The 24,217-nt window shown below is 44.1% G+C and overlaps 1 protein-coding gene across 1 annotated transcript in view; it reads left to right on the forward strand.

Moving 5' to 3' along the window:
• Nucleotides 1-20,554, forward strand: part of ITGAV (integrin subunit alpha V) — a 70,258-nt gene extending 49,704 nt beyond the window's left edge. The window contains exons 20-30 of the mRNA XM_035133482.3: nucleotides 2,554-2,701; nucleotides 6,338-6,430; nucleotides 6,607-6,686; nucleotides 7,995-8,075; nucleotides 8,198-8,303; nucleotides 9,584-9,742; nucleotides 10,449-10,562; nucleotides 13,984-14,097; nucleotides 14,190-14,300; nucleotides 16,245-16,367; nucleotides 17,833-20,554. Of these exons, the coding sequence (XP_034989373.2) occupies nucleotides 2,554-2,701; nucleotides 6,338-6,430; nucleotides 6,607-6,686; nucleotides 7,995-8,075; nucleotides 8,198-8,303; nucleotides 9,584-9,742; nucleotides 10,449-10,562; nucleotides 13,984-14,097; nucleotides 14,190-14,300; nucleotides 16,245-16,367; nucleotides 17,833-17,928 (1,225 nt within the window). The 3' untranslated portion in view covers nucleotides 17,929-20,554. The remainder of the gene's footprint in view (nucleotides 1-2,553; nucleotides 2,702-6,337; nucleotides 6,431-6,606; nucleotides 6,687-7,994; nucleotides 8,076-8,197; nucleotides 8,304-9,583; nucleotides 9,743-10,448; nucleotides 10,563-13,983; nucleotides 14,098-14,189; nucleotides 14,301-16,244; nucleotides 16,368-17,832) is intronic.
• The last annotated feature ends 3,663 nt before the right edge of the window (nucleotides 20,555-24,217 follow it).

The following is a 24,217-nucleotide window of genomic DNA, read 5'->3' on the forward strand; positions in this document are numbered from 1 at the left end:
GGAAGCATTTTCTGAAGGATGGACCATTTAGTTTGCTATTTTTGTGCTTGGGGAACACCTGTTTTTGAAAAGCACTCTGCTGATCTAATGGGTGCATTGTGAGAGTGATGCTAGCACCTCACTAGGCCTGAAGTCTCCAATGTGGCACCCTCGGACAGACTACCTAGTACCCACCCAGGCCCCCTATCCCCCCCCCATTTTTTAATTAGTTGGGTTTTTGTTTTGTTTTTTTGAAATTCTTTGGTTACAGGTGTCAGGTTTTTTTTGTGGAGGTGAGAGGCCTGTTTTGTTTTGCTATGTTTTAGTTTTGAGCCATTTAGAGGTTTTGCGGTGGGGGCAGTGTTTGTACATCACCACTTTTCTTCTGTGGAATGGGCATTTTGTGGTGCCTACAGATTTATTAGTTTCCCAAATATGCCCCCAGACTCAAGAAGGTTTTTGTGGGGAGGGGCTGTGCTAGGCTACGATTTTAAAACAGCTATGGAAACACATTGATCTAGAGCTAGGGTTGCCAGACTCAATAGAGGACAGGACTTCTGTGCCTTTAATTGCCCTGCTCTCTTTTGAGTCTGGGAACCTTAAAGAGAAACCAGCAGACCCTTTGCTTGGAAATTAAACAAAGGGTCTGCTGGTTTCTCTTTAAGGTTTCCAGACTCAAAAGAGAGCAGGGCAATTAAAGGCACAGAAGTCCTGTCCTCTATTGAGTCTGGCAACCCTATCTAGAGCACTGGTTCCCAACCTTTTTGAGAGGGCGATCCACAAGTCTAAATGTATTTGGCATGGTGACCCACTGATTATCACATGGATTTTGGACCTTAGACATTTGGCAGCTGTTGGTTTCGTGCATTTTAACTGCAAGTTTATATATATATATATATATATATATATATATATATATATATATATATATATATATAACAATTACTTGAGGCATCCAAGCAAAATTTTGCTTAATATCCCTATTTATGTGAGATTTGTTGAAATATTTATACTACGTACAAAGTTATTCATAGCTTTGTTTGTGAGAATGTAAGGACACCAACCATCTGATTGCAGGATATTCAATCACAAGTTATAAAAAATTATTGCATAAACATACAGATACACAAGCCATGTCAGATTTAAAAAAATAAAAGTATGAGTGGTTTTGACAATTTTATTCACAACGAAGTCCATCTTGGCAAGTATCAGTGGAGTGGCTGAGCTTGCATTTTGCCGAAGAGTAGATCAATGTGGGGTTTGATGGTTGTCAGACATAGTCTCAGATCATTATTGATACATAGCCTGCTTCTGTATTTTGTCTTCACAGCAGTCATTGCTGAAAAGGCTGTCTCACAAAGATATGTACTATCAAATGGCAACAGCATGGAGACTGCTTCATCAGCAAGCTCAGGGAACTTAGCAAAATTTAGCTAACCTCAATTTCCAAAAATTATCTTTGAGGGTCCTCATACATGACAGTTCGATGTTATTTTGGAACAAAACAACATGGCATCAGTTGCCAAATGGTTTTTGCACGTGTTCAGACTTCTGTTTCTAAGCAAACTTACCCTTTAACAAACCCTAGAAGCAGATTCAATCACTGTTCACCACAAGGTGCTCATACAGGAGGGATTTGGTGCATAAGATGCATGTTTTTAATGTTTGGTGCTGTATTGTTTTTAATATTCGGTTGGAAGCCACCCAGAGTGGCTGGGGAAGCCCAGCCAGATGGGCGGGGAATAAATAAATAAATTATTATTATTATTATTATTATTATTATTATTATTATTATTATTATTATTCCCTGTACAAGCACCTCACAGTGAGCTGTCACTGGATCTGCTGCCAGCTGTGACGATCATCCCAAATTTAGGGACAGCATAGAAGGAGTTAAAGGGATTAGCCAGTTAGAACCCTAGGGGACGGAGTTAGGGGGACTATATAAACCCACCCTGGGAAGAGGAGGGGGTTGTTGTGGGTTCTTGGAGGTTTGAGGAAGGGTGAAGGGGAGTTCTGAGAGGGGCTAGGGAGAGAGTCTGAGGGTGGGAGAGAGGTAGTGAGGTAAGAAGAAGGAAGAGATAGTCTGGAACTGTGATTGATTAAAAGCTGTAGGTATAGGCCAGTATAAAAACTGTTATTAAAGATAATAAGAACTATTCATTTGGAAACCACATGCTTATGTACTGAACTTCAATAAACACAGTTTGTTCCAACCTTATCCTTGACTGGAGTGAATGAAGAGATTTTCAGGCATATACTAGTTGGTGGAAGCGGGTAATTGATCAGTGGTTGGTGCAGGTACCAACGGACCGTCAAACGTCTGGGGGTTCTGTGCAGGTGGAGTGAACTGCCACACCCGCCCGCAGAGAGTGGCTCCCAAGTGTTAAAATGTCAGGCTCGAGCCCTTCAGACAAAACATTGTAAGAGGTATTCATCAGGCCCGTTAAGGATTAAAAGCAAACATTACTTGGGGTTTATTTGGGCCCACAAGCCACTTGCGGGTCACGACCCACAGGTTGAGAAACACTTGATTCAGAGGCCTCACTTTTGTTCCATATTGGTCTTGTGCAGTGATCAGAAGCAGATCTATATTGGGGATGAGAATCCTTTAACCCTAGTCGTCAATGCCGAGAACCTAGGAGAGGGAGCCTATGAAGCTGAACTCATTGTTACCGTCCCACCTCAAGCAGACTTCATTGGCATAGTTCGCAACAAGGAGGTAAGTCTAGTGAGTACGCTGTGAGCAGAGTTTATTGCAACAAGTTTGTGTTTATTTATCGCTGCCTTTATATCCCTTTCCTCCGGCTCCAGGTGGCATGCATGATTCTCCCTCTCCTCATTTTATTCTCACAACAACCCTGTGAGGTGGGTTCACCTGGCCCTAGGGTCACCCAGACAGCTTCAAGGCTTGAGCGGGGATTTGAACCCTGGTCTCCCAGGTCCTCTAAACCACTCTAAACCACTACACCAAACTGGCAATGCAGTGGTGTAAAATTAGACCCGTGCTAAGTGTCAAACCACATACACAGTCTTCCTTTGTTTGTTGGAGTCTACTTGGGTTTTTGATATCACGTATCTGGTTGCTGACAAAAGGGTGTTGTGGAACCAACGTTCTGCAGCCTGCCATCCTCCTCAGTGTGTTTTGGACCACAAGTCTCATCACCACTGAGAGAGCTAATGGGAGCCCAGCAAAACCTGGAAGGTACCAGTTTGGGGGAGTTTGCTATAGAAGTTTACTGCTATGGGTTTGCGTTATGGTCTGCAGTCCTACCTACCAATCCTGTGGTGGCAAGTCTGGTGCAGGAGACAGATTGTTGTATTTTGAAATAATCTGCGTACACAGATCCCTGCTCAACTGTAGACCCACTGTGTGGCTCACTATCTCTTGGTATCAATTGCTCATTGCGAAATGAAAAAGGGCAGTACAAATGAGATCTCAGTTCAGTCGTGCTCTTAGCACAAATGTGTATGCTATTTGGGGAGGGAGAGGTATGCAAGAAAAAAAACATCAGCTGCATTGGTTTCCGAAAACCCTTTCTACATGATGCTTGGCTCATGCGGCTGCATTTCAAGCAATTGATGTGGGAAGTAGCAATATGAGTGGGCTACTCACATGATCAGAAGATCCGTACATTACAAATGGGGCACGGAATAAGATTGCTAGGGAAGCAGCTCTGGGCAACTACAGTGAGCTTTAGACAGGACCATTCATTGAGCTTCGGGCTCCTAAGCATGGGTTTGAACTTAGGTCTCCCACATCCCAAACCATAGTTCTGTCTACCATGTCACACACTCTCATCAAGCGCTACTTCAGTGTAGCTCAAACTTTCACTTGGCGGGGGGTGGGGGGGTGGGGCTTTCTTGCCTCTGCATCCTGGTTCCTTCATGTAATTTCACATTATAAATACTGTATATTCCTGCGTATAGGACTTCTTTTTAACCCAGGAAAATCTTCTCAAAAGTCGGGGGTCGTCTTATACACCGGGTCGTATTTCTTATACAGCGAGTATATCCCAAACTCTATATTTTAACTGGAAAAGTTGGGGGTCGTCTTATGCGCCCAGTCGTCTTATACGCCGGAATATACGGGTATAATCATTTTCCTTCATTCAAAATGTCTACTTGGCATTTAAAGTAAGGAAGTTGTTAGGCAAAGCTTAAAAGTGCCACCTTTTGTGGCTATTTTGCTTCATCCCTTTTAGTTGATCATATGGTGCTGGTGAACAGTGTGGACCTGCCAGCTGGAAGATAAACCTGGATGATCCTCTCCTAAACTGGGAGAGAAGTGTCTTGTCTAGCAACAGTGAGCAGTCTGTACATAGCGAGCCAGGCTGCTAAGACAAAGCTATTTCTGTTGAGGCGCTTAGAGCCACACATTTGGTAATTAAATTAATTCAGGCTCATCCTCTTATTATACCTTGGGAAATGAACGGGGCGATCCCAAGGGACTGGGATAAGTGCCTTAGCTGTTGCTGTTTTGTCCCCAACGTGGCAATAATTAAGACTGTACAACTCAATAAATGCACCACAAAAATCCTGCCACGTCAAGATTCCCCCCCTATGATGCATTCAGGATTTCCTTCAGAGTTGTTAGCAACTGACTGTATTGGTATCTTATAGAAGATTTAGGAGCCAAAGTTCTAAGTGAAGTTTTAAAAAATAAATGTTTTGGTAATACAGTCATACCTTGGAAGTCGAACAGAATCCGTTCCAGAAGTCCGTTCGACTTCCAAAATGTTCAAAAACCAAAGCACGGCTTCTGATTGGCTGCAGGAAGCTCCTCCAGCCAATCAGAAGCCGCGGAAGCCCCATCGGACGTTCAGGTTCCAAAGAACGTTCGCAACACTCACTTCCAGGTTTGCGGCATTCAGGAGCCAAAACGTTCGACTTGCAAGGCATTCAGGATCCAAGGTATGACTGTGTGACGTTTACCTATGTATAGTGCTGGAGGGAAAATAGTTAACTGGGTGACCCAATCAGAACCCAAGGGGGTGGAGTCAGAGGGACTATAAAAACCAGCCCTGAGGGGTAGTACAGGGGGTTGTTGAGTGAAGAGGTGGTTTGGGTTGGGTGGTTGGTTGGAAAGGGGGTCTGTGGGTAGGCTGAGTTAGGGTAGTGGAAGAAGCTGAGGGAGGAACAGTTAATAGCTAATAAGATCAATTAAATAACTGACAGGGTGGATAGTGAGTGGGAGCAGGCAACCAAAGATTGTACTTGTCTGTGACCGTTTATGAAACCACACGCTTGTTAAACTGTACTCAATAAACATCAGTTTTATGTTTCTAGTTAACACTGACTGGACTCAGTATTTTCCCAGGCAGGGCCTGGGTGGTGGCAGCGGATCCTTAAAGTGGTGGCACAGGGATCAATAGACAGTGAAACATCCGGGGACCCTGTGTGATCGCCACAGACTGTAATATTGGCTAAGTAATGGAGCTGGCCTGCTAGAGCAGTGTTTCTCAACCTTTTTTGGGCCACGGCACACTTGTTCCATGAAAAAAATCACGAGGCACACCACCATTAAAAAAGTTAAAAAATTTAACTCTGTGCCGCCCTATATTGACTATATAATTATGACTGTAAGAAACACTTGCCAATTGCTGTGTTGGTTGCAATCTCCTGTAATAAGGCTTCACAAGCCGCTGATTTCTCTGCCAGCACAATCCTTTGCTCAGCAAGTTTCAGGTTGAGCTCATCCAGCCAGCTTCTTTAAGTTTGTCTAAAACCACCCTCCAGTCGTTTGCACTGAGCTTTGGGAAAGAGGAGGAGAAATATTGCTTTCCGGCGGGTCAGTGGTGTGTATTGGCGGCCGCCAGGCACGTGACAATGCAAATCGCCCTTCTCGTCGCGGCACGTCGCGGCACACCAGCCAGTGTCTCGCGGCACACTAGTGTGCTGCGGAACAGCGGTTGAGAAACGCTGTGCTAGAGTACTGATGAAATGTCACTGCCTTAAAGAAAGCAGCATTGCCCATTTGGAAGCCTTTTTGGTGTTGTCAGTACAGTTCCAAACTTGGACCTGAGTTCAAATCCCTCTTTAGTCATATCACAATGGAACAAATCACTATTTCCCTTTCTTACTTCTAGATAAGCGTGTGCTTAGAGATTGCAGCCTGATAATGGATTATTTTCTCTGGACTTCAAAAACACTAGTGATCTTTGCACCACACTTGCCAGCGGAGAGACAGGTTCTGAACCCTAAAATGTCATGTTTGATAGACCGCTCATAACCATTGGGAGTGCTAAAGAATTCATTGTAGACAATAAATATCATTATATGTCAGAAGGAGAACCTGCTTAGAGAATGATAAGTGTTGTGCTCTTCTCTGAAAACAGTCGCCTTTGTTTCACTGCAGGATTTGGCAAGGCTTTCATGCGCATTTAAAACTGAGAATAAAACCCGACTAGTTGTCTGCGACCTTGGGAATCCAATGAAAGCAGGAACAAAAGTAAGAATTAACAAAAAAAGGAGAACCCTATGCCTACAGCAGCGGGGTTTGCTGGTTTGGGAGGCAGCCTCATACTGACTGCCTTTTGGTTAATTGGATCAGCCACACGATGGGTTAAACCAACCTCTTTCCAACTGTCACATGTTAAATCCTGTACATCTTCTTTTCTGTTCAAGCTTTCAGCCGGCCTTCATTTTAGTGTTCATCAGGAATCTGAGATGGACACCTTTGTGAAGTTTGATCTACAGATTCGTAGGTATGGAGCACTGTGTACTCACCTGTCTAATAACTGGGGCTGCTATTGAAACAGGAGGGGGGGGAGACAGGCAGAAACAGAATTAAATTATAAATAATAGTAATATTACTGTCCAGGGCTGGCTCTAGGGGTAGGCTGGGTGGTGCGGGGTGGCAGGGTGCTGCGCAGCGAAGCCGCACGGAAACCACGCTGTGCACTGCGCCCGCCCACCAGCTGCGGGAAGAAGGGGGGCGGGGCGCCGGAGCGATCTGCGTACCATGGCGCCAGGGCGCCTGACCTGCTTAAGACGGCCCTGTTATTGTCTGTAAGAATATTAAATTGCAACAATGTAATTATATGGTGCATATATGCACACTCACACACACATTTCCAATTTAATACCACCAACTTCCCTTTTTAGCCATTTTCTTAATTTATTTAAAAGCATGTATGCGTATCTTACATATTTCACAAATCTCCAAGCACTGTGCAGTCTAAAAACAAACAATATATCATTAAAACATTTCCCCCGTTAATGTCATAAATGAAATCTTGTTTGAGGATCTTCTTGTACCTGTGGCCTTTTGCATTTAAAAGGCCGCTTCCTCTCTTCCAGAATCTATTGTTTTAAAAACCTGCAATCTGCCTAACATCAGTCAGGACTGCATTGCCAATATATTACATTTAACCGCAAAGACTGAGATACTCAGCATATTAGTCGACATATGCTGTAAAAGGAATGTATTGATTTGAGCATCTCCAAAATGGAATATACAGAGTGAGTTGGAGAGAGAGAGAGAGAGAGAAAGAAGAGTGTTTATATTGGCTTGCATTCCTCTTTTAAATGGCTGTCCATTTAAAGACCAATGAAACTTCTGGCCAGAGAGAGCCTGACACATTTTGTTACCTGACGCAAAAAAATCCAAAGGTTGGCCCCTGCAAATACAAATACAATAACTAAATTGACAGTTTGCTGCCCTTTAAATGCAGAGATAGGAAACCTATGGCCCTCTTGATAATGTTGCACTCCAACTCCCATCAGCCCCAAGCAGCATCACCAGTGACTGGGGAAGATCAGAGTCGTAGCCCAACAATGTCTGGAAGGCCACTGGCTTCCCACCCCTGATTTAAAACAATGGCGTAATGAAAGGAGAACTCAGAAAGCAGCCACTCTTCAGGCATCGCAGGAGAAGCAACTCACTTGAAATGGGCTACTGAACTGAACCGTGTGCTTTCAGCGCATACCGCTTGTAGGGTAGAACCTCCTTCCTTATACCTTCGACAGCAGCACATGACTTGACTTGCTGTGCCATTGCATTGTTTTCACAGCTCTAACATGTACAACAACCTAAGCCCCGTGACATCTTATCAGGTGGACCTGGCCATCTCAGCAGTTGTCGAAATCAGAGGGTGAGTGATGGCCTTGGTGCCATTTTAGCTAGTGCCTCGTTTCCTTCGTTTTGCAATTACACGGCTTATGCTGCATGCTCACGGTGCCTGGTGGTTATTTTTGCGCTCCTTGTGTAATTTAGGGTTTCTTCTCCGGATCATCTTTTCCTCCCAATTCCTAACTGGCAACCCAAGGAGAATCCAGAAACGGAGGATGACATCGGGCCTCTGGTTCAACACATCTACGAGGTAAATCTGTGCTCAAGGCTGTAACCAGAAGGCCATGCCTGCTAGGATCATGCCTTACCTCTTGCCAGAATGGCATAGCTGCCAAGTACCCCGTATTTCCCGGGAAACCCCCCCGTTTTTACTTACCGTTTCCCGGAGGTCTCCCATCCCAGCTCCTCTCCCGTTAAATTCCCTTATTTTTGTTCCTGTCGGCGGCCATTTTTCTGGTGCCGCTTTGCCCATCTATGGGCACCAGAAAATGGCCGGCGCCGGAAGTCGCGTCTATGCATGTCCGGAAGTGCGTAGGCGCAACTTCCGGTGTTGCTTTGCCCATCTATGGGCACCGAAAATGGCCGGCGCTGACACCGGAAGTTGTGTCTGCGCACTTCCGGACATGCGTAGACGCGACATCCGGCGCCGGCCATTTTCTGGTGCCCATAGATGGGCAAAGCGACACCGGAAGTTGCGTCTACACACTTCCGGACATGCGTAGACGCGACTTCTAGCGCCAGTGCCAGCCATTTTCGGTGCCCATAGATGGGCAAAGTGACACCGGAAGTTGCATCTACGCAACTTTCAGTGTCGCATGGCTGCCGATCCCGGATTTCTCCGCCAGGTACTTGGCAGCTATGCAGAATGGTAAACTAATCAGATGACCTTGTGGGCTGCACACCTGTATGCAGGGATGTCACACGTCACGGTGTGTTCATGCATTTAAGGTACCGAGACCACCCTTCTGCCCTCCTCTCTCCCCCAGAATCAGAACAGAAAGACTTAAAAGCATGCCTGAAGAATGTGTGACCTGCCAAGCCAAACACAACCCATGAGTCACTGTACTGTAGCCTGCCAGGTGCTTCACAACCTTTGGGCAGTATTTAACATAACAGATATGCATTACAAAAGCGTTACACAAGGGCTTTGGGAGACCTGAGGAGTGGGGCGGGATTTTCTGTTCTAACATCTGTAGTGGCAGGTGGCCCAGTTCTGAAGCAATGTCACACAGCCTTGAGATAGGTAAGAGCAAAGGGATTTGCTGTGGTCAACCGGATGTTGGCCCTCCAGAGGTTATTGGACTGCAGCTTCTATCATCCCCAGCCAACATGAGCGGTGGTCAGGAATGAGGGGAGTTGTAGTCCAACAACATCTGGATGGTCGTTTAAATAGCATAGGACTGCCTGGCTACGCCCACAGACAAGTTGGGGGCATTTGTCACAATAGCCATAGGAGGGGATAGGATTGTACTGCAAGAGTGAAAATAGCATCGTTCGTCGTGGTCATTTGTTTTTCCTGCCTCTCACTAGCTCAGAAACAATGGCCCGAGTGCTGTCAGCAAAGTGATGCTCAATCTTCAGTGGCCTTACAAGTACAACAACAACACCCTGTTGTATATTATGGAATATGAAATTGAAGGCCCCATGAACTGCACTTCCGATATGGAAATTAACCCGCTAAAAATTAAGGTATGTAAGTGGAAAGCATCTTCAGATTTTTCCGTGTACTGAGCAATCCATCTGTCTTGAATGTTTAAAGCAATACAAATCATTGTTAATGGTTATAATGTTAAAGAATATTCAACTTCATTGTCATCAAAAGGGGGTTGTGGGGGATCCAGCGGTTGTTAGCTTGTATCTGCTCAAATGCTTGGGCAAAGAGGTTCTTCTGTGCAAATGTTGAGCGAATTCGTTAGAGAAGAGAGATACAGGGAGAAATGAAGTGACCTGGGGAGGGTGATGCTGCAAACATACTCTCACCTCCGTCTGCTCAGCAGCATAGACCAGGCATCCCCAAACTGCGGCCCTCCAGATGTTTTGGCCTACAACTCCCATGATCCCTAGCTAAGAGGACCAGTGGTCAGGGATGATGGGAATTGTAGTCCAAAACATCTGGAGGGCCGAAGTTTGGGGATGCCTGGCATAGACCTTCCCCACTAAAGATCTGGTTGATGTCACCTCACTCCCTAACCAGCCCATCCCCTTGTGGGCTCACTTGACAACAGCAGTTCCCTGAATGTGGACAGGGCAAGTGACCATTTCAAAATGGCTGTGGGCTTTTTGGTATCTCGTTTATCGCTCTCGATTTCCAGTGTATGCTGCTCACCCATCCACAAAGTGTTTAGGGATGTGTCACCAATCCGTACTGATAACCGAATCCTTCTTGATGCTGTAGATGTCAACGCCTCACCAAGATGAAAAGAATGAAACAACGAATGAAGGAGATAGCCGCAGTCACAATGTCAACCGGAGGGACCTAAGCGCAGCTGAGGGAGATGTACAAACTTTGGTAAAGTCTGTTTATTGGTTTGTTTGAGAATCCTAGGTATGCTTCATGTGTCCCAAGGTATTGCTCTGTAAAGCAAATTCTGATATAGATGCATAGGCCCTGATTGACCATGATGGACAGATTGGTTAGGGAAACCCTGAGAAAAGAGGTGAGCAAGCTGGTGGGATGGTTGTCCAAACCTTTGGCAGCCTGCCTCTGTCTTTAGGTAAAGATGCCTAGGCTCTACTGCCTCACTCACAGGAGATCGAAACTGATCGGATGCTTTTTGATGAGTAGAGACCTGCTATATGGTACCTATGTAATGCAAGACATCCTGATTAACACAAAACATGCAACATGGTGTATTTGAACATCTCTCAGTGTAGGGGCTGGAGAGGCTGATTAAATTACTGTCCAAAATACTGGAGAACCACTGCCAGTCAACATAGATGGACAAATGATCTGACTCAGTATAAGGCAGTTCCTATCATTGAATCAAGATTTGATTTGGACTAGGGGAAGACTGTTAGGGGCATACATCACGACAGGGGAGTATGTGAGAATGAGAGAGAATATGTTACATAGCTCCCTTTGGATGCAAGTTCCCCTTACCAGAGATACCTGTGAACTACAGATAATTTTGCCTTGATGACGATGACGACGATGATGATACTTTTATTATCTATACCCCACCCATCTGGCTGGGTTTCCCCAGCCACCCTGGACAGCTTACAGCATATTTTAAAGCATAATAAAACATCAGGTGTATGTTTCTAGGTGTGTAGTGATGCTTCTAGGTGTATAGTGTCAGGTGTGTTGGCTCAGCACTATTTAAATCTGCAAATTACATGGGTTTTTTAAATCTAAATTCCCTTTCTGAAGGAGCCCAGTGAATTAAGCAGGGTTGCAGAATCCAAATCGTTGCAGACACTACTCTACAACTTTGCACCTCTTCTTTTGCAGGCACTGTTTTTGGTTTGGTCCTAATTTGCACACCAGCAGAGGTTGCCACCAGGGGTTGCAATAAAAATGGTCAGCCAGGACTGTACCAACCCTAAGATTCATAGCACTGTAAGGTTGGAAGGGACCCGACTCTATGAAAAATTCCTGAGGGCCATTTTACAGTGACCTTGGCATATATTGCTTGCTAGGTTACGTTTCTCAAATTCAAAACCTCTTAGAGCCTGAGTATTGCAATTCTAGTTCCCTGGGGTGTTCCACTCGCAATGCCTCTGACAAAAATCCTTATACGGAATGATTTATAACCACTACAACAACTGATTCAGACTGAGCACGCTAAGCTCATTTGGAGTTCTCAGAATAAGTGGGTGTAACTCATTTACATGTGTATAAATACTTTGCATGGTACGAATCTAATCAAACACATGACTTAGATAACCCAGAGTCACAAAATCCTAACACAAATGGTGCACATCTACATCCTTTGCCACTGACATATTCCCCCATCCCCTCTGCATTTGGGTGACAGCAATGGCAATTTGAAATGCAACATGCATGCCTGCAGCTGCTGCTCCAACATTTTCCCCATGATCAGGAGGAAGAGGTTACAACATTGAATCAGCCACTGCAGGGTAGCAAATATTGGATTTTAATGGCTCTAGCGAGAGATGATTTAATGCTGCATGTTTATTGTACTTCAGATGCCTGTGATATATGAGGTGCAAACCTCTACATCTGATTTGCCAGCTTGACAAATAATTCATTGTTCCAAGCCTTTCCAGGAATGGAAAAGTCAAGGACAATGGGATTCTAAAAATCAAGTGTTGATGACTTACCTTTGGACCTTGTGGTTTCACAGTTCAAGGGTGCTGCCTCCTGTGTCCAAAAGGTGCTTTATTATTGTAGGTATGATGAAAAGGAAAGCACAAAAAAGGCACCCTTGTTGTGTGGCGATGACCCCCCTTCCCATGAATAAGACACCAGACACACTGTATAGATTTAATTGGGCGAAAGGCCACAACTTTATTGGTTACGAATGTTGAGCGGTATTGGCTTAGGCATTGGAACCTAACCACTAAATCTGACTGCAACCCGTGTGTTGCAGTCTGTGAGAAGCTAACCACCAGCAAGGTGCCCAGTGATGTAAATCTACCGGAAGCGCCTTCTGTGGCTGCCGTTGGGTCGTGCATTACGGCCCTGACCTCAGCAGGCTCAGGACATGCTCCGCCCCCAACACCTTTATCGGAATATTTCACTAATCTCTGGGCAGATGATGTAATTTATGCTAATTTCCAATGCCTAACCGCCAAACCAAAGTTGTGACAAATTGCTATGAGGTAGGCGAAGAAACCATCTTGGCTAGCCCAAGTGGGAAAAGTCCTACCAGGCCCCCCAGCCAACCAGGGCGACCAACCAAAGTCCATAGCAGCGTCAGCCTAGCCTAGCCTAAAGGGAGGGCGGGCGGGTGAACCGAATCGCTGAGGGGGAAGCGTGCAAAGAGGGTGAGTTCCTGCCTTGGCTCCGTTTAAAAGGGGTGAGGCCCTGCCCTTTAGCCGACCCTATTGGTCGGCCTGGGCGTGACGTCGGCGGGAACTCCCTACACGCGAGGGGCTGGGCTCCTAGCCCCATCGTGAGAGTGCAGGAGGGTCCCGCCCACAACACCACCTCCGTTGTGATGCGGAAGTGGGTTTCTTCTCCACCTTAATTTTGCTTGGGTGTGTACATGAAAAATGGGCATTTAAAAAAAAAAGCATTTTGAATTTCCATGGTGTCACTTAACAAAAAATAATTCCATCCTATACCGATGGAACTATTTCTGTTTCTTCTCTCTCTCTCTCTGTCCACATTTCATCTCAAGTGCCCTCATTCATGGAACATTCATCTCTCCCCACCCACAGCAATAGATAAGACATGGATAGAGGAGGTGCAAGCAACACATGAGATCTCTTCCTGCTGTTTCTTTGAAGCATCCAGGGTAGCTTTGACAGTCTGTTCTCTAGCTGAAGAAACTGGAGCAGAAAAGGGAATGTTGTCGTTTCATGCCAGTCTACGTACATGAAATAAACATCTTCAGGGGAAAACAAGTTGCTGTTAGTTCCCAGACATTTTGGTGAATGCTATAGTGGAAATGGATGTACTGTAGGTAAATTTAGCCAGGGAGGTCTAGCTAAAAATGGTTCAGGAGCATATGCTTTTAATTCACACTTTACTCCCTTTACCCAAACTTCAGCATTTGGTATGAATATCACACAAGTCACCAGCAGCGTAATTCAAAGTCTCGCTGCAGTGGTGCCCAAGCAGGGTGTAGTAGTTGTTACACCACGGAACATGCTAGGTCACAGCATTAGAAGCAGCTCTCAGGATCCAACACATAAGAAATAAATCAAGAAGTAAATGGAAGCATGGATAGCTCTGTGGTACCAGTTCCCTTTGAACATAACATCTGAAAACTCATGTACCTCTCCTATTGTTTTAACCTTAGGGCTGCGGAACTGCGGAATGTTTAAAGATATTCTGCCAAGTGGGTCGCCTAGAGAAGGAGAAGACGGCAATTCTGTATTTAAAATCTCGCCTTTGGACTCAGACCTTCATGAACGTAAGCATCCATTGCTGTTTCTACGACATCTGCCTGCCCCTGAATAATATGGGTTCTATTTGACATTTTCTTTCTTATCATTCCAATCACAGAAAGAATACCAGAACCACTCCTATTCTCTCAAATCATCCGCTTCCTTCAGCGTTATTGAGTTCCCTTACAAGAATCTTTCCTTTCCTGAAGATGTCCACAATTCTACAATAGTAAGCTATTTGATATTCAAAATTAGCGCGACCCAGGGCAACACAATTAAGCTGAAAAGAGTTGTCAAAATGAAACACACATCTGATCTGCTTCCAATGTTTTTACTGTGCTATATTAAATCGTGGATTGTTGGGCTCATTCAGTTTTATCGCATGCTGCTGAAGCTTTTGATTAAATTTTAGCCTTCAATTAAAAGCTTTAGATGCAGCCTTCACCCTGCTGCTCCAGAATGGGCTCATGTCTGGCGCTGGCATACAGAATAGCATTGGCGTAGACCCAATCCTATGCATGTTTACTTAGGACAGGCTTCGGCAACATTTTCTGCCCGTGGGCCGGAGGATTCCCACGGACTATTGTCCGAGGGCCGGACATGGGCCGCACATGTGCAGAAGCAATTTCTGGTGCCGCGCTGCCCATGTCTGGAACACCGGAAATGGCTTCTGCGTATGTCGCGGCTGCGCAGAAGCAATTTCTGGCGCTGCGGACATTTTGGAAATGGGCAGCGCAGCACCAGAAATCGCTTCTGTGCATGTACGTGACTGCGCAGAAGCGATTTCAGGTGCTGGCTTCCCATTTCCAAAATGTCCGCAGCACCAGAAATCGCTTCTGCGGCTGCATAGACGCGATTTTCGGCACTGCTCGGCGAGTCCCTGTGTCGCGCTGCCCCGGTTTACCGCAGCGTGCGGGGGACTTGCCGAGTGGGTGGCTCGGTTCACGGGAGGCCCATGGGTAGGATAAATGGCCTCCATGGGCCGTATCTGGCCCATGGGACGGAGGTTGCTGATGCCTGACTTAGGATATATATGTTCTATCGAGGCTTATTTACATGTAAATGTGCACAAGATTGCAGCCCTAAACTTCAGCAAATTTATCACCATCAAAGCCAGCAATATTAAGCTAGACAGCATGGAGGCTTCGGTGGTGTTTAATTGGCCCTAATAACCTTCCCCAAATGGAGGGACTACAATCGTACTTTGGTTTTCGAACCAGTGTGGAGAGCCAGTGTGGTGTAGTGGTTAAGAGCGGTAGACTCGTAATCTGGGGAACCAGGTTCACGTCTCTGCTCCTCCACATGCAGCTGCTGGGTGACCTTGGGCTAGTCACACTTCTCTGAAGTCTCTCAGCCCCACCCACCTCACAGGGTGTCTGTTGTGGGGGAGGAAGGGAAAGGAGATTGTTAGCGCTTTGAGACTCCTTCGGGATAAAGCGGGATATCAAATCCAAACTCTTCTTCTTTTCGAACAGCTAAGTTCTTGATTGTTTTGGCTCACGAACGCCGCAAACCCAAATGGTTTGCGAACTATTTTTGGAAGCCAAACATCCAACGGGGCTTTGCAGCTTCTGATTGGCTGCAGGAGCTTCCTGCAGCCAATCAGAAGCCGCACTTTGGTTTCCGAACATTTTGGAAGTCGAACGGACTTCCGGAACGGATTCCGTTTGACTTCCAAGGTATGACTGTACTTCTGTTCATGGAAGGCTTTTGCTCCAGGAGCAGGGAGACAATTCTGAAATTCTTCCAAACCTCCACAGCAGATTTTCAGAGGGTGCAAGGGGCTGCGGGGCAAAGGAGGGTACTGATTAAGCTTGCCTCTCCCACTTCTGCCATCAAGTGTCCTGTGAGTGAATACCACTCAAGCATATTCCCATCAGTGGGTGCAAACTCAAAATCCAATCAGTGAAGCTATGTGATCACCTTCCGACCAGAACCTACCTTTATCTTACTAGCAATTCAGCAAGCAGTGCCAGATTCTGCTCCTCCCAAATCACAGCATACACACAAACATAGGCCAGTAAAACCTTGCTCCTTCCCTTCGTTAAACAGTGTTTGTTTCTGCCCACCGGTGTGCCACATGCAAGTGAATCATGAAGAATTTCCAAAGCAAATCCCTCCAACGCTCTACATTGTTTCTCTATAAAATATGTTGTCGTCTCCTCCTCTTTAGGTTACCACGAATATCCTGTGGGGTATTCAGCCAGCACCCATGACCGTGCAAGTCTGGGTAATCATACTAGCCGTCTTAGCAGGATTATTACTTCTGGCACTTCTAGTCTTTATAATGTACAGGGTAAGTGGTGTCTTTAATGAATCATAGAATTGTAGAGTTGGAAGGGACCCTGTGGATCATCTAGTCCAACCCCCTGCAATGCAGGAATATGCAGCTGTCCCATATGGGGATCGAACCTGCAACCTTGGCCTTATCAGCACCATGCTCTAACCTACTGAGCTATCCTGGCTCATTTTATTGTACTATGGTACTTTTCAGAGTGCACTCCTATACTCATCTGTGATTAGCTCCCATTGAACTTGGTGGAACTTATTTCTGAGTAGGTTCAACCTAGGGGGAAGAAGCCTCTAAATCATGGGTGGGGAACTGGATCCAGTCAGTGGGCCAGATCCTTACCTCTGCCACAAACAAACTTTGAAAGATGGGCACTGGCCACAAATCCACTGATGGGCACTGGCAGTACATCTGCAAAGGAGATCAGCTGATGGGCACAAAGAATGTGCCCTTTTTGTTTGCAGACAGGTCTGGTTTCAGTTAAAATGGACCTATTTCCTCTGCCAGCCTGTTGATTGGCTGCGTTAGAAAGTTCTCAGTGTGGCACATCCCAGCAACATCGGTATATGCCCTCCATTTGATGTCAGGTGCGGGGCAAGAGGCTGTGGATTGGGGAAACAGTCTATCTGGGACCTCTACCAAGCCTAAAGGTGGCCGAAGGTTCCCCAGTTCCTCTAAATTGACTTCCTTTTTGTGTTCCATATAAATATTTGGAAATCAAAGCCAGAAATCCAGTAGCCAAAGACAGAAATCAGATGAGTAATCTTTTGGGGGCATTCAGCGTGGTTGTAGAGGTACACGTGTACAATCACATGAAAGCACAAAACAGGTAGGAGAACAGGGAGTTTGTCGATTTAGCTGCAGCTTCAGATAAACACAAGGAAAAGAACCGAAGGAAACATGTTGTACAGCCTTTGAGATTTCTGTAGCGGTCGGCTGTGAGAGCTCTGATTCTCGTTGATTCAAATGGACCCTCCCCAGCCCTTTTACAGGTTTGCTTATTTAGAGTATTAGTTATACCAGTTTTCAGTCCAACCTCACAGAACAGGAGCTTGCATGGGAAATAATTAAATGTTTTAAAATAGTAACAATGACTTGGCTGCTTAAGGTCTACGTCCAGATGTTTAAAGATCTGTTATTGCAGAAGGCCTGGCTGAGTTCTGCTGGTGGCAAGAGGTTCAGCAGTAAATAAGATGTTTAAAGCGCTGTTGATGTGCTGGGCTATGCATGTGGATGTTGTGCGTGTAACAACAGTAGCGTGGCATGTGAAAGTCCCGTGCACGTATGCGGATTCTGTGCGCATGGTAAAATGTTTTTGAAATTGGAGGCTGCATTTGTCTACCTGTTGTGGGGATGCCTTAACTATTTTGATACCCCCATGAGTGAAGCCATGGGGTGTTTATGGGCAGAGATACTTCCTGTGTCGCTCCCAATATGCACTGTATTACCTTCTTTTCTCTCTACAATGCAGGTGGGCTTCTTCAAGCGTGTGCGGCCACCTCAGGAAGAACAAGAAAGGGAACAGCTGCAACCGCATGAAAATGGAGAAGGGACATCAGAGGCCTAAGCAGTGTTTTAGCTGTGTCATTTACCAAAAGGTTCAGAATGGTCAACACACCTTCCTTTTTTAAAATGTGTATTTTTTCCGCCTTGAGGGACAGACTGTCTAGAATTGCATTGCAGGTGTCTTCTGGCATCTACAGTAGTCAGAGGTTAACTGCAAAATGAGAGCGATACATGTTAGCCTCCCTCCTATTTAATCCTGTTCACATACATGACTAATACATGTGCACTGGTGAGCATATTTTTAGTGCCACAGCCTTGCTTATCCAGCTCCGGAAGGCTAAAGACATAAAATGTGTTGATTGGTACAACTTGAACTGCTAACGAGAGTTTGCAGACCTGCAGCTACTACATCCGTTTAATGAACTGTGTGTACACTAATTGAAGACTGTCTGGGTTGGACCATTCCACGGTACTCACCAATCCTCAGAAGTACTTAACTTGCCACTACATTTTCAAACCAGAAACATCTAAATCGACAAAACATACAATGTTCTGCTCCACTTACATGATTTTCAGTGAGTTCGCCATAGAGGACAACTGTACTGTCCACTTCATAGATGCAAAAGATTTATTTCGGTTTCCTAATATTTATGAGAGATCATCAGCCTTTTCCTAATATTTCCTAATATTTATGAGAGATCATCAGCCTTTTTTCTAGACACTAATATACCCAAACTCTGGGAAATGATTGATTTGTGCACCAGACTTCTGATAACTTTTCTAGCCCTTCATAACCTTTCCGCACTTCAGAAAATTCAAAGCCTATACAAGGAAACAGAAATTCTTCATTCACAATATATTATAAAAAAAATAATTAAGAGTATCTGCTTGACCTTACTATGCATAATTTTACTTCTGCTTTCAAAATGCAAGTTTTGAAACAAAATGGAATTATTTATAGCAAAACTAGGCTGTTGGAGGATGAGCAAAGGAGGACATAGAGGGAGCGAAGCAAATGGTGCTTAGATGAATTGGAATTGTTACCTCTTACAAGCCCACTAGAAGCCTTCATCAGACGTGTCTCACAATTTCCAGCTCTTAACTGCAGCGTAAGTTGGAAAACTAAAGAGTTCAGAATGCCACATCCCGCTCTAGATCTTGGCTTTGCTCTGGGTCTTTACAGATCAAACCCTTAGATATGTAAAGAAGGAATCCTGTTTGTACAAGTAATTTGACAGGCGGTGGTAGCAGTCATGCTGTGCTGAACGTGTCTCAGTGAAGATGCCAAGTGGCAATGTCATGTTGTCTCAAGTGGGACCCCCTCACGGTTGCATTTGCCAGGAAGTTTTGTTTTTTAAAGCGTCATAGAGGAAAGCAGTGGAGTAATGGAGGAAAAGCATTTTATTCTGAACAGCTCGCAGGATGCATGTTGTTAAGCAGGAAAGAGCCTTAAAGGGCAGTTCCGGTGAATGGGATTTCCAAGGATGTTGACTGTACCATCACTCTTTCTGGGATCATTGCCAGGATTTGATCTATGGGAGGAAGCTGAAACCACAGTGGAGATAGTTGGCCAGGTATTCAAGAGCTCTGATGGAGAGATTTCCTGGAGAAGAGAGACCACTGAGGCGATAATACACAAGAAGGCAAATGTGAAGCTGAATTGTAAGGTTTGGTCTTAGGTGTTTCTACCTTTTTCCTAAAACGGGGTATTGTAAGTACATTTAATGGGAAGGATATGCCTAGTTGCAGAAATAAAAAAATGCGGACGATGAGAGCAACTGTGTGCCATGTAGCCGAACTACCAAAATTGGGAAATGAGGTAGATTTATCAAAGCGATGTGGTTCTGAATTGCTGGTTTATTTTTAAAATCATCTCTATTTTCTGTGAGAGGAAAACAAAACAAAGGGACTTAAGTTTTAGTGTTTATCTTGGGCCTAGAGAACCACATGCATGCACATCATTTGATTTTTGGGGGGTATTGATTACTGTACTCGATGACTATTAGCTGAATGTGTGAACTTAGGAGCAACTGGGAAAATAGAGCTCTATCTATGCCATGGTGCCAGATCTGATGGCCCTTTCATACAGGCAAGTTATCAAGTGATGAGCATGCGGATGTGAACTAGGCTTAAGACAATAAAGAGAAGACAATTGCTTCTATGGGGCTCAAAGTAGCACTTTCCATACAAATGCCATACTGAAAGAGACAATTGTTTGATAAGCACAAACAGCAACTGCAAAACACAACAGATTGTATCAGTTTCCACTTTCCACCCTGAGTTACCGGATAGTTTTGCTTTGCCACATTCACAGTGTGTTCTTCCATAAGGGCCAATGACACTGCAACACTTTGTAAATAGTGCTCTTGTTTATCCAAATCTCTTTTTTTCTTGGATATCCGCTCCTAGACCATTCAGATGAATGAACTTGTACTGTATGTAAATATTTCTAAAGGAAAGAATGTCACAGAAGTAGGCAAAATGAAATATATTAAGCATTTTATACTTAATAATTTTTTCATGAAGATTATATATTTTGTACACAGCAGAAGACGATGCATCAAAATGTACAAAGAACGCTACCCCCTCCCAAAAAAACCCAAAACCAAATGGTTATGTCCTGTCACTTGAGTCTGCTTAATTGGATGAAAATATGGTTAAAATAAGAGATAAATATTTTTTCTGGCCTTGTCGTTCTATTGGTCTGTATCTAGACATAGCTGTTACTGAAAGTATCCTTCTTAACAGTACAATCCTATGCTTGTGTATTCAGAAGTAAGTCCCATTCTGTTCAGTGGGGCTTACTCTCGGGTGAGTGTGCACAGAATTGCAACCCAGAGTGAGTTATAAATCAACTTCATTGTTGAATAGACACATCTTGGTGTCCTGTATTACAAAAAAGTATGAATTTCCGAGTGGTTTAGCAATCTGCCAATTTATATTATTAACTAGAAATTTGAATATCCACAGCTTAACATACTAAGTGAACAAGCAGATGTAGTCCTATCCTCCTACAGCTAACAGCTGCAACCCAGCAGTGTTGGGAGTTTTGGCAGTCTTTAAATTTAAATATCTGAAAACAACAAGATTTAGGAAACTGACAAAAATGCATTAATTAAAGACATAAAGGTAGCACTGGGTTTTTTCAGTTCTGTGCGGTGTTAGGGGTGTGTGATAGAGGTTTCGTAATTTGAGAGGCATTATGCTGTGGTCTAAACCACTGAGCCTAGGGCTTGCCGATCAGAAGGTTGGCAGTTCAAATCCCCGCGACGGGGTGAGCTCCCATTGCTCGGTCCCTGCTCCTACCAACCTAGCAGTTCGAAAGCACGTCAAAGTGCAAGTAGATAAATAGGTACCACTCCGACGGGAAGGTAAACAGCGTTTCCGTGCGCTGGTCTGGTTCACCAGAAGCGGCTTAGTCATGCTGGCTACATGACCCGGAAGCTGTCTGTGGACAAACGCCGGCTCTCTTGGCCTATAGACAGAGATGAGCGTGCAACCACAGAGTCATCCGTGACTGGACCTAATGGTCAGGGGTACCTTTACCTTTCCCTTTACCTATGTTGTAACATCAGTGCTTTCTTGCCAAAGTATACCTGTCACTAATATAGGACTCCCTAATAATCATATGAACTATGTATAGGCAACCGCTTTTTAAAAAATACAAAGTGGTATTAAATAGTATGATATTATATACTATGATATTTCCTTCAGGGTTATAATACACAGCATTAGAACAAACCATAGAATCATAGAATTGTAGATCTGTAAGGGACCACAAGCACTATCTAGTCCAGCCCCCTGCAATGCAGGAATCTTTTGCCCAACATGGGGCTTGAACCCATGACCCTGAGATTATGAGTCTCATGCTCTTATCAACAGAGCTGCGTGACCTCTTCATAAAAATCCCTTCCGGAAACCAACCACCCATTCTTCATAAGACACTGTCATTCTATTGCAGATAGGGCTGCTATCTTATCAGTCCATAATGCGTTTATGCTTTAATATTGGTATATCACTGCTTCATTTTCATGGCATATTCTGAGAGGTACTGAGTTGATTGAATTATTTAACAGAATGTAATGTTATTATAACTGAATCAACAGGCTAGGAATGGGGCATGATGTTTTTCTGAGTTCGCTGCTCTCTTTTAAAAAAAAAATCAAATGCAATTCATCTTTTATAACCAGTTTTAATTAATTCCTTGCCAAATTATCAACATATACAGGCCTCACTAAGGAAAAACCAGATGCTGTAATTCTGTCTGGGCATTCTCTCCCTGTTGCACATATCTCTAGTCACTTAAAATTCATTCACATTTGCAGGTTTGTTACATAATGTCACAGGACATCCAATTTTATTTATTTATTTTATTTTTATTTTTTTATATATAATTTTTATTGTTTTACTAACATACACATAACCATACATTTATAAAAAGCAAATTAATCCAAACAACATACATAAACCATTACTAAACAAATGTTTTCAACTCCCATTCCCCTTACCTAAATACCCAATTTTGGTTCTGCCGAACCCAACTTCCCTTTCACTTCACATTTGGTTTTACAGTTTATCTCTTACATTTTGCGCTTTTCTTTTACCTTATTTTCAACAGTCACCTTCTTTATCCATTTTTTATACTTAACACTCTATTTCCTGCTGTAGGTATTACTTCAAACCTGTTAGTGTCCTTAAAGTCTTGCAATACATTTGCAGATATTCCACAAATTTGCTCCACTCTGTTTGTATTTTTTGATCTCTCTGTTCCCTTAACTTCCCAGTAAGTTTGGCCAGCTCTATGTATTCAACCATTTTTACCCTCCAATCCTCTACTGTGGGGATATCTGCGGTTTTCCATCTTTGCGCCAAGACCATTCTGGCCGCAGTGGTGGCATACATGAATATTTTCTGGTCCTCTTTTTTGATTTCTCTTCCTAACAATCCCAACAGAAACATTTCCGGTTTTTTGGGAAACGTATATTTTAGAATCTTTTTTAGCTCGTTATATATTTGTAAGAGAGAGGGCTTGCAGAGAGCAGCCCACTCTGCTTACTTCCACCAGATGGGAGAGCAGCAGCAAGTCTGGGAGTTCAAATCAGGAACAGGAAGGGTTAAGACGGGTCCAGGGCTCTGCAGAGTCCTGGTGGCTCAGCTCCAGGTTGGTAGCAGGGAAGCAGGGGAGGAGCTAGCTTCAGTAGGGGCTGGAAAGGAGGGAGGAGAGAGAACGGCACCTCAGGAGCCTGGTTTGGGACCACGGAGGACCCATAGAGCAAGGAGGAGGGGCGTTTGGAGTCTTAAAAGGGGGGTCAGAGCCCACGAGACGCCATTGTGGGCTTCTGCCCCATGCAGAGCAGACATGATTTGAGACATCTCACCACTGTATATAGCATGCACAATAAAACTATGAAAATCCAGAGGATGTGTGGAGTGCTTACTCGGGAGTAGCCAACACCCCATCTGTGACAATATTAGTTCCCAAAAGGGTTTCACCTCTTTACACAGCCACCACATGTGGTACATATCCCCAACTTCCAAATTACATTTCCAACATTTCTTTTCTCTATTCTTACAAATTCTAGCCAATTTTACCGGGGTCAGGTACCAGCGGTACATCATCTTCATAAGATTTTCTTTGAGTACCGTACACGCAGTAAATTTTAAGCCTTGGTTCCATAGCTTCAGCCATAAATCAATATCAATATTATAACCAAAGTCCCTGGCCCACTTAATCATTACATCTTTTGTCTCTTCGTCCTTGGTGTTCCATTCTAGTATATAGTCGTACATTTTTGAAAACAATTTGCTATTTCCTTCAATTATATCAATTTGAAATCTTGATTTACTACTCTCAAAACCATTCACTCTTTTTTCCTCATTAAACAAATCCTTAGTCTGGTAGTATTGTAGCCAAGTTGTCATCCTACTTTTCAAGTCATCGTAAGGCTTCATTTTCCAGCCTTCATCTGTCTTTATTATCATGTCTGCATATGTTAGCCAGTTGGTCTCCATGTTTTTTTTCTTTACCGCCAATGCTTCAGTTGGGGATAACCAAAAGGGCGTTTTTCTCTCGAGAAGGTTTTTGTACCTTTCCCATACCTCAAAGATTGGCTTAATCAAAATATGATTTAGGAATCCCCTATGGGATTTAACTTTATTATGCCAGAGGTACGCATGCCAACCATGTCTGTTGTTAAACCCTTCGAGGTCCAACAAGTCAGTATCCTTTAAAGCTATCCACTCCTTCGCCCAGATCAAACATGCTGCCTCATAATAAGTTCTTAAATCTGGCAGTGCAAAGCCGCCTCGCTCTTTCTTGTCTATTAGTAATTTGTGTTTTATTCTCGGCG

This window comes from Zootoca vivipara, chromosome 1, assembly GCF_965207765.1.
Source record: "Zootoca vivipara chromosome 1, rZooViv2.hap1.1, whole genome shotgun sequence".
NCBI lineage: Eukaryota > Metazoa > Chordata > Lepidosauria > Squamata > Lacertidae > Zootoca > Zootoca vivipara.